The sequence below is a fragment of the Erithacus rubecula genome (assembly GCF_903797595.1).
Source record: "Erithacus rubecula genome assembly, chromosome: 2".
NCBI lineage: Eukaryota > Metazoa > Chordata > Aves > Passeriformes > Muscicapidae > Erithacus > Erithacus rubecula.
In genome coordinates, this window is record NC_136685.1 from 23,328,140 (window position 1) to 23,339,270 (window position 11,131).

General features: G+C 36.0%; 1 protein-coding gene across 1 annotated transcript in view; it reads left to right on the forward strand.

Moving 5' to 3' along the window:
* The window catches only part of HCRTR2 (hypocretin receptor 2), a gene marked incomplete at its 5' end in the record, with an annotated part of 31,840 nt that extends 25,287 nt beyond the window's left edge, over positions 1–6,553 (forward strand). Inside the window, 4 exons of the mRNA XM_079326593.1 lie at positions 2,046–2,266; positions 3,656–3,777; positions 4,853–5,053; positions 6,272–6,553. Of these exons, the coding sequence (XP_079182719.1) occupies positions 2,046–2,266; positions 3,656–3,777; positions 4,853–5,053; positions 6,272–6,465 (738 nt within the window). The 3' untranslated portion in view covers positions 6,466–6,553. The remainder of the gene's footprint in view (positions 1–2,045; positions 2,267–3,655; positions 3,778–4,852; positions 5,054–6,271) is intronic.
* Between the last annotated feature and the right edge of the window lie 4,578 nt (positions 6,554–11,131).

Genomic DNA, 11,131 nt, shown 5'->3' on the forward strand with positions numbered 1-11,131 from the left:
ATTAGTAATTAGGAGCTCTACCTTTTTCTTTTTGGTAGTTGAAATATACCCTTCCACTCTTTGCAAGTTGATACTACATTGGAGAGATTTTCTTTGGTTATAAACCCTTTTATAACTATCTGAGGGGATAGAGAAAAGGTGCATAAGAAAGTAACTCTAAATTTTAGTATTTGTTTATTCACAGCTAATAGGCTTTTCATAAAACATTGGAATTACACAATGCTTCAGAATTCTCTCTGACTAACTAATTTCTGACAAGCATTATATGCATTATGCTTCCGTATATCCTTGGATACTTGTATGTACATAATCATAGAATCATATAAACATTTATCTTGAAAAAGGCCCGTAAGGTCATTGAATACAACCATAGACCTAACACTGCCAAGTCCACCACTAAATCATGTCCCTATGTGCCACATCTACTTATCTTTAAATATCTCCAGGAGTGCTGACTCAACCACTTGCCTGGGCAGGCTGTTCCAAGGCTTGGCAACCCTTTCTGTGAAGAAATTTTTCCTTATATCCAATCTAAACCTGCCCTGGCATAACTCCAGACCATTTCTTCTCATTCTATCACTTGTCTACAAGTAGGGTAAATGCCTTGCAATAGGACAAATGTTCAATTGTGAAGCTGGTAAGTGCTGATTTCAGATGTGTGAGTGGGAACAGATCAAGTGGAAGGGGCTGAGTTGTTTTAGATCCATGGATACATAAGTAAAAAATAAATATTATAACTTATCCCCAAATTTGTTTCATAGATTTCTTGTCCATTACGTGGCAACTTTGCCAAAAAGTTCCAATAGGTGTAAATCATGTTTGTTGGTGCACATAAATGCTGAACTAAGGGCTTGTCTGTGCAAGGAAGATATTCACACACAAGGCCTCTCCCACCCCCACCAACAAATAAATAAACAGACCAAAGCTAAAAGCTAACCAAAAAACCCACCAAACCCCACAAAACCTCACCAAAACCTCAACATAGTAGCTTTTCTAGAAAAATTCAGAATATGCATGCTTTTAAACTTACTTTTACATTTCTTCAATAAATATTAAAAAATTTCATAATTTTCTGGTCAGATTGTCTGGATAAGGCCTTATTAAAAAAAAAAAAAAGTTACAATAGGCATTGTGAACTTCCCAGATATTTTTGAACTTGAAATATTTCACATGAGATTAGTCTCCCTACACACAATTGTACTACACATAAATAAAACTGTATTTCTAGCCAAGAGGTTTTCACACTGTATGACACTGAAAATATTATAAATGCAACTATAATCGAGTTCTCTGAGAAAGTCCTTGACATCTGCAGTCTTTCACATTTTGCTGCAGGCAGGAAGTAATTTAGGAGAACTGAAGCAAAATTGTTTTACTTGGCTTATGTGAGGGCACGGAAAACAAAAGCCAATTTTTTTTTAATAGCATGGTCCTACACATACTCATTGCAACATGTCTTTAACTAACCTAATTCTTCCTGTTTCTTGGCACTTTTCCATGATTTCTCTCAGTTTTTAAGAACTTTGCAGAGAGATCCACACTTCTGCTGTGATTATTTCTTTAGCTACTTCACTGTCATTGCGATTGCATGTATGGAAGTTTGGCACTTAAAGCTATGCAGGTTTTAAATCCTTGTTTTCCAGTACTGAAAAACTGTTTAGTATCTTATAACAGCAGCATATTAATGGGAAAAACTACTCTGCTGTACAACAAAACATTTAATGTAGAACTTTATAACAACATAATTGCAGCAATAGGGTTGGTAATTTTGATAGTCTGAAGAAACAAACAAGACAAGGTATGTGAGAAGTAAAGAAAATTTGAGGACATGAGTTGATATCTGTGTATAAAACACAATTTTTTATGTAGTCCCTCTAGGGTGTCTGAAATTCACTTTGTTTCCTGCAGCTACACCAATTAATTTAATTGAAAAGGCCTTTTTATCACTGTGTGCTTATATTGTATATGTCATGATCTCTATTATCCTTGTATCTGCAGAAAAAGAAATCAGGTTTTAAAAATGCCACTTATTTTGTCTGCCTTAGATCCCAGGAACTTCTTCTGTTGTTCAGAAGAAATGGAAGCCTCAGCAGCCCTCAGCACAGCCCCGGGGTCTGGGACAATCAACAAAGTCAAAGATTAGTGCTGTGGCAGCTGAAATAAAACAGATTCGTGCGAGAAGGAAAACAGCACGTATGCTAATGGTTGTCCTTCTGGTTTTTGCACTTTGCTATCTACCAATTAGCATCCTCAATGTCTTGAAAAGGTAAAGTTTATCCCAAAATATAAACACTTGGTAGAGCTTTCTGTCTAAAAGCAGTTCTCTGTGACAAGATTCCTTTTATTCTGACAGATACTTTTGAAGGATAAGCTTACTTATTGTATGATAAAGAAGTGGGAAAGAAGCATACAATTGCAAAAAAATATTATATATTATATACATTCAACCTATCCCTAGTCTTAAACCAGAGGCCAGATTGTGGAGCTCTTATTAACAAGATCTTCCTCATGAAAATTATCTAGCCCATCCTCATTAAACATTGTCATTTACATGAGATTACAGCTTGTTTGCTGTAATTGTCCCCATGGAAGTGCAGTCACCTAAAGCACCAGCTGAAGGTCAGCAGCAGAGTGCAGTGTTGTGGCTTGGCTCTGTGAAATGAGTTCAAACCTAAGCTGCCCGTGTATAGTTTGAGACCTTAGGCTAACCCTTCAGTTGGTCCAATGAAGCTGTATTTTAATTTTTTATATTTTTCTCTCTGTGCATTTTGTTTGTAATTCTGTACACTCCTGTTTTTTGTACAGCCTTAATGTACTTTTGTACAGTGGCTTTGGTAAAGTTACACCTCATGGGCCCTCTAGAATATCAATAAATAATGGCATGTAGCAGAAGATTTGAGTATCCTAAAAAATAATGAGCATATTATTGGTGCTTTTTAAATTGTAGTGTTATTGGAGTATTTGAGTTTTTTAAGGGATCGTTTCAAGGTTTAAGCATACCCCACTCAATTCTGGCCCTTTCTTGAGGCCTGTTTAAATACTTTTCATACTGAAGTCCCTTCACAGAAAATGTGGAGAGAAAACTATCTCCAGAAAATGCTTCAGGCCCCCTACAACCTGAAACAGAGGAAATACACAGGCTGCCTCAACAACAATAGGAGAGTAGGCTCAGAGTTAGATTTTAATTTCAATGGCAGAAATAATGTGCAAAGAGTCTGGGAATGCAGATTTCCCTGCAGGACAGGAGCTGCTACAGCAGCCTCAGGTTTGGGGCCAGTTCAGTTCCTTTTCAATTCCAGAGATATTTGCAGAGTGGCCTAGAGAGTGCATTGGAGAGTGGCCTAGAGCCAGGAAGCTCAGTGGCACGAGTACATCAAAAGCAACTTCTCCTGTCTTTTCTTGGCTTATCTGACACCAGATGACTTTAGTCACTTGGCAGAGAAGTTGTGCATCTTCACTACAGTAAACTCTTTGTGCTAAACCACCAAGACAGGAGGCTGAGGGTTGGGGAGAGGATTTCATTCTCTCAAGTAAGAGAGCAGTGCTGAATCAGCCTTTCTGTAGTATTTCAAATAAGTCATCAGAGATAAAATTAGGCTAGAAGTTGTAAAATCTAATTTTGCCATCTTTCAGGTTTGCTTTTCTCTTTCTGTAGGGTGTTGGGGATGTTTAATCATGCTGATGACAGAGAAACTGTATATGCCTGGTTCACATTCTCACACTGGCTTGTATATGCAAACAGTGCAGCCAATCCTATTATTTATAACTTCCTCAGCGGTAAGTTACAATTACCTAGAGTTCAAGTTTAAAGTATAATTTGAATGCAATGAGCCATACCAAAAATTAATGACTATGCAACTTCAGCTCAGCTCCTCCAGTGGGAACTAGATCCTCTTCCTAGTATCAAGTATCCTGTTACCTTCAGACCACCAATAAGTAACCTAGAGTGTGGCAGGAGTGCTAGAGTGTGACTGCCCATGACATTAATGTGGTAGAGAAGTTCCTGGTATGACTTTGATCTGAAACAATTGCCATTCCTCTAAACACTCCCTGGATGCTCTCTGGCAGGTGGCACAGTCCAGGGGCTGTCCCAGCTTGCGTGTTATACTCAAGTTTTGGGATTTGGAGGCTGTGAGTCTTCAACAGTACTTGCATGACCAGACTGTGCCAAGTAGAGTCGGCTTCAAAGAACCAGCCAGGATGTGATTTACTTACTAGGATAGATTTGTCTTAGTTTGTATATGTGTCATTTGGTTTGGAAAGCAGAATCAGCACCTGAACTGGTGGTATTGCAGCTAAATACATGGAAGCAAAAGTCTGTTGATCCTCACTACCTATTGGCCCACTGTAGTTTTTTGTGGTGTGTAGTATGAAAACGATCTGAACAATTTTTTCTGAGCCCCAAAAGCATGGGACTATCAGTTGTGTTTCTTCTTTTAAAATCTATAATGATAAAACACAAATTAGCCATTAGCTCTCTCATTTCATGTATCAAGTAAGGATTCAATCATTCAAGGCTGTATTTGCTCAATTTTTTTTTTGTTACATATGTAATTAATCAGCAGACTATCTATGAGGTGCTTTCATTAATCATTCTAGTTTGTCCATTCTGTCCAGCCAAGAATAATTCAGTCTTCCCATCACACCTCGCATGTCCTCTTAGAAAGGTTATCTTTTTTCTGTCTTTCTCCAAGATGGTTAAACTGTGATTTTCTACTTCTGAATTAGAAGAGCATCTGGGTGGTTTTCATTAATTCTGCTTTAGATAACTCCTTTATATCCGAATCTATAAAGTGTGATGAAATGCGGTTTACAGTACAATTTTTTCATGAGTCATTTTTGTGGTTGACAGGGAAATTTAGAGAAGAATTTAAAGCAGCATTTTCCTGTTGCATCTTTGGCATTCGCAGCCACCATGACGAACGGTTCAACAGAGGTCGTGCCAGTACAGAGAGTCGGAAATCCCTGACCACCCAGATCAGCAATTTTGATAACGTGTCAAAACTTTCAGAACACGTTGTATTGACCAACATAAACACAATTCCATCAAATGGTACTGCTTCTATTACCCACTATTAGTATACTGGTCCCTATGCCTTTTGATCCCATAGAAGTAAATTCTAATTGTGCATCCATCAATACTGGGATCTGAGCACAAAGAGAGAAGGGTGTTTAAGGTTAAGAACTGACCATAAGAAAAGAAAATTAAAATAAATATTTTATAGAATATGCCATAACTTTGATTGTATAATGAAGAAATAAATTTTCATCACATTTATTTCAAAAGTCATGTTGCAAATAGGAAGGGAGTAAAGCAGTCATATTTTCTACAAATATTTTCTTTGGATACCTACTTCTTTCAGACTCCTAAGCAAATAAAGAGCAAGTACCTGAAAGTATGAAAATTATTTTCCCTGTCATTAGATAGTGTTCATGAATAGCTGTATTCTACTCTGATCTAATTGTCTGAAGTTGTGGTATATTTTATAACAAATATTTTAAACAAAATTGGGTGTAGAGATTGAACTACTATAATGTCCTTTACTATTTCAAATTATCTGCTTAGCATGCATTCTGATGTGAGTTAGACTGATCAAATAAGAAATACATATTAATTCATTTCCCAAAGTTTTCTGTTCCTTTTCATATTAGGTAGGCTGTTGCATGTCTTCAGGAACAGCTGGGAAGCCACTTTTCACTTAATGTTGGAGGAATGGGGTTTTCTCCTGAATTCAGTAGTATTGCCATTCCTTTATGTACGGCACAAGCAAAGTTCCAAATGTGAATCCCATATGAGAATGTGGCTGCAAATTATGTTTTATCCTTTGTTTCTCATTTATCATCATCCTCTATCCACTGCTCATGGCAGGGGAGTTAGATCAGATGGTCTTTAAATGTCTCTTCAAACCCAAACATCAATGATTCCATGACTGACTTGTAAACAGGAAGCTGTGGTGCTCTGTTGGTCAGAGAGGCATCTAGATAAGGTACCAAAGGGCAATTTACTAAATAGTACATAACAATAGGTATTGAACATATGAAAATGTTGAAAAACAAAAAAATCAAGATTTATGCATCAGAAATGCCCTTAGTCTTCAGTCAAGAATCTTTCACTTAAAATTTTCACATGCAATTGGAAACATTCTCTGGAAGAGCATTTTATTAATAGATAATCACCTGCATAGTGTTCAGAGAGAGAGAATCAGAGAGTGAGTTAGCCAGCCACCTGGCAAGCAGTGAAATGTTCTTAAAATCTTTATTTTGTCTACAGATATCCCAGCTATGCTGAGCCCATTGAAGGCAGCAGAACTGCATCTCCACATACCCGGGATGAACATGACTTCAAATATAGATGAAGCCATAAGGGTTTCTGCAGAAGACACTGTCAAAGCAGAGAATGCAGAGTGGGATAAATTTGTCCCTAGCATAACTAAGCTCACTTCGATGGAGTTACAGCAAGGATGACTTTGGCTCAACACACCACCACTGCCAGAGACTGTCACATGCTTTTAGCTGTGGTACAGACCATCACTGGACAAAGGGATTCCTTCAAAATAACTGCCTATCCTCTTTTTTCTCAGTCTTACAGAAACCTACTTACCTCAGTATGAGCTAAAGAACAGGTCTTTACAATTCTTTTTAAAGATTGGATTGTATCATACTTTGTAAATATTGTAGATATTTATTTTTATATATTTTAGATGCTGTGAAATATTCTAAAAGGTATCATATAAAGAAATCTAAGTATTTGAAAGAAGGCTCAAACATCATTTATTTATATCTTTCTATAATTGACTCATGTACGAGGAATGCTTACTTATGCACTAGTGATATTCTGGCATTACTTTGCACTTCTTTTTCTGCAAATCCACTTGTAGTAAATTCTATGTTTATTATGGAACTTTCACTTCAGATTGATTTGGGGAGAGTCCACATTACTTTTCTAAGTACAGACGTGTTTCTAAGGTGTGAATCCAAAGCACTGAAAGTCACATGTACTTATAAGATTACATTTAAACAGCCTTTTTTTTTTTTTTTTCAGATTTGAGTGCCTAAAAAGTAATCATTAAAATAAAATTTATGTGATGCTCAAAGGTGCTATAGGCTCAAACTTCCTACTCAGGCCAATAGGAATAACAAGTGTCAGCACCACTGAAGGACAGGACATTTTAACTTTGGTAGCTTGTTTCAGTACATAACATGTACATGTTGCTCCAGAAGATCTCTGAACACAGGAAACATTAGCTGTATTTCATTTTCATGACTTCTCTCTCAATTGCCATTTAATACTAAAGATACAATCAATTTACAAATCTATATATCTATTTATGGGATAATCTCTCTGGCCTGGAGCTTCCTCCTATATATTGTATTTTTCTTGTTAAAGGATGAAGATGGTGCATCACTGGAGACCTAGTCTTCTAGAAGAATGTGGTCTATTGGTTAGAAAAAGGCCAATAATCAGAACCTGAAATACAATTTCCCTGTGGCACTATATTTGTGTTTCTGTCCAGATTTTTCAAAAGAAAGGGTAAAATGAGAAGGAGGACTTTTTTTTCATTAAGAAGGATTTGGTTTAGAAAGAAGACAGTCTCATGTATTCAAATGTTTCTATAAAGCCAATTCTTAATTGACAAGGTGTTATTTGATTATCTTTTGTAAATATTTTTTCTAGATTTTTCTTGGACCTAATGTCATGCAATGTGCTATCTGTCATGGCAACTATAGTTTTATGAAGTGCTCAATCACTTTATGCTTCAGCCTTCCCCAACAGCTGTTTGACTTTACATTGTTGCAATTCCTCCTAGTTTATATTGATGTTAAGTGAAAGAAAGGGATTTGCATTCATTTGTATATTAAAGTTTTCTATTTAAAGAGAAAAAGGAGAATTCTCTTTTTTTTATTAAAAAAGAAAAAGAAAAAAAGCTAAATAGACAGAATGTTTAAATATCAAATAAAATAATAGGAATTTCAATATTCCTATATGTAGGCTTAATTTTTAAGTATAGCTATTATGTCAATGTTATTTCAAGAAATTATTTTGCCTTGTCTCTTCTAAGAAAATAAAACCCAAATAACTGTGGAAAGCACAGCAGGATTTGATTTCATAGCTATTGCAATTCCTTTACCTTGAGAAGGCTATTTTTTGCTCTTCAACCATGGAAAATGCAGAATTGTTAAAGAGTGTTGAACAAAATGTATTTTTTTCCTATATCATTTGAAATGATTGAACAAACAGCTGCTGAATTCAAACATTACAGATATGGGAAAATGGAATTTTAAAAAGTTCTCTAAATTTTTCTTTTGTTTAGCTATAAGCAAATAAATAGTCAAAAATTTCAAAACTAGCATAACAACCCAGCTGCAAAATAATTATTAGTAATCATTTATTTGAGACATAAATTATCTCAGCCCATGGTTGAAAAAAATGTCCACTATGCTCAATTTTCATAAAGCTATATTTTTATTTCAGAAAAAGTATTTTTAGCTTTTCCTTGAAGAAAAAGACTGCAGAAAGCAACGGTTATTTAACAAAACATGGAGAGCATAAAAGGAGAGTATGTATACTTTTCAAACATAGAAGATCATGGGTCACTGTGGAAGACCAGCAAAATCTTTATGCTTTGTCAGGTGTGTTGCCCAGATCTCTGTGGGACAAACAGAGAGGAAAAAGGGTACAGTCCTGCTAACCTGAGTCACCAAACAAGGAACTAAAATATTGGTGTCAGTGAGGCTCATGGAAAAATCCTAATTAGCATCTTTCTAAAGAGGGGGCTAATTCCACCTGCTGGCAGAATTTGTATTCTTTTTGCTGCTACTTTAATGCCAGGGGAGGAATTGTGGTAGTTAAGTTAGTTCTGAGGCAAGAACATCACTAAAGGTCAATGGCAGGTTTTGGAGCCTGGGGGTGTTCTGTGCCATGTTAGAAAGGGAGTTCTGGCCTTAATTTTGTCTTTGTAAGATAAATTGTTCTCCTTTTTATCTTTTCTTATTTTCACCTAGATCTCCAGAGTGGAAACGTCCAGACATTTTTAGGAATTTCTTTTAACCACAACTTTAACTTAGCAGTACTTTTTATGTGAAGATGATAAATAAAATATGAGACATTCATTAGCAAGTGATTCTGGGTTTTCTCTGGACAATTTCTATTGAATAAGCAGCATATCTTTCAGACAAAAAATATACAATCAGATGTTATATCAGATTTGAAATTCTAAGGATAGCTACAGAGTGTTACCTAATTTTTGTCAGAGATTACGGTTATGAAGCTAAATAATGGTGAAATATGGTTACCAAGATAAATATCTGGTTATTTTTATGAAAAGATTTTTTCATTCAAAAATAAAAATTTTTGATTAAAGTATTCCTATGCTTTTATTTATTTAGTTTCACAAAATTCAAGAAATTACTTTTTTAATTAAAATAATCACTGGGAGAAAAGCCCTATAGTGAGCAATAGCCAGCAATGGATATAGAAATAGCTGTGAGAAGAGAGGGTTTAGTGAATGAACATTTCTTATCCAGCATATAAATACTGAAAATTATCTGAAAGCTGAGCCTTAATTGGGTTTTGTAACCTCTAGCTGCTTTGCTATTGTAATATTTCCACTATTGAAATGGAGAAACAGAGTTCTCATGCATTGTTTCTGCTTGTCCACAGCAGCATTAAACACAGGGTTTAAATCACAGCACATTTGTTCCTGCAGATATAAGTTGTGCCACCATCATTCAGGTGCTTTGTCTCTCAACATATTTCACAGTCTTGGAGGTTTGATATCCTGACCTGTTTCTCCTTTACTGTTGTCACTGTAGTGATAAGCTTGTGCCTTGCAGTCACAATGAATTCAAGATAATATTTCCCTGTCTCCACCTCCATAAACACAATATTTTTCCTCTTCTTCTGGACTACATAGAGACAAGCATCTCATTCTCTGATATGATCAAAATTGATATGTGTTATTAACCTGGAGAGTGCTTTATATGGATGCTTGGATGGAGTATACACCAAACATTAGTTTAATTCATCCTGTACTCTATGATGTATCATGACCTGCTGCTGCATATTACAGTGGTTTAGAGCAAAGGCAAATTTAACTTTCTGACTTAGAATTTGTCTCACAGCTAAAATTATATTAATCTCTCAGGCTGTTCTTTCTTCTTGACAATTAGGTTTTTCTGTGGCTGTTGGATATATTGAGTGAAGTAATATATTAATTATTGAACAATTTTAAAAGCCCACAAAAATATTTAGTAATTTTGTCATTAGGAGTTTACATAAATAATGCACTTAAAAAAACGAAGCTAAAAAATCTGTGTTAAAAAATATGAGAAATTGCATGCAAGATTGATCTTTCCTGAGCTTAGAAAAATGACTGAAATCTGGACTTTGGGTCAAGTTTTGCTTTGTCAGTAGAGACAGGATTTTAACCACTATATCTGTCTCTGATAGCTAAGCTGGAAATGTTATGATATCTTTTTGTTTTGGTGTTTAAGTACCAAATGCAGTTTAAAACGTTCTGTATGGGGCAGGCCATTTGTGAAAACAAGATTCATGAGTAGCATGGGGAAATCAGGAGGGATCTGTTGCTTCCTCCTCCTTCCAGTGCAAAAGCAAAGAGCACACACTGAAGCCAGCAGGTGTATGATTGCATCCTTATGGCTGACTGCTTCATTGTTAAGTACCAAGTCAGCTGCTGACTTTTGTGTGGCAAACTGTTTTTTGAGGTATTTTAGTGAAACACCTGAGGTTACACTGATAATCCAGTTTGGGTCTAGACTATAGATTAATTATTTGTTCCCCTGGTCTTCTGTCCAATATATTCCATAGGTCTTGCTGGTCAAGACCATAATCCACATCTGAGATGAAAACAAACGAATTCACTTCTAAAATGCATTGAAAAGTTCTTACAGAAAGTGTTAGGACATAGCAACAGGCATTTTCCAAAGATCTTGCAGGCAGCAGCCTGCTCTGTTAGTTTCTCCAGAGATCAAATGAGAACTGAGTGCACAGGGAGTGCCAGATCCTGTTGAAGATGCTGAAGAGCTCATCCGGACACAGAAACTGTGGGAAGAGAAGAAATGAGAGCACAGGGTGTGACAAGGACAGCAAAAGCTGCTCCCGGGACTGGGG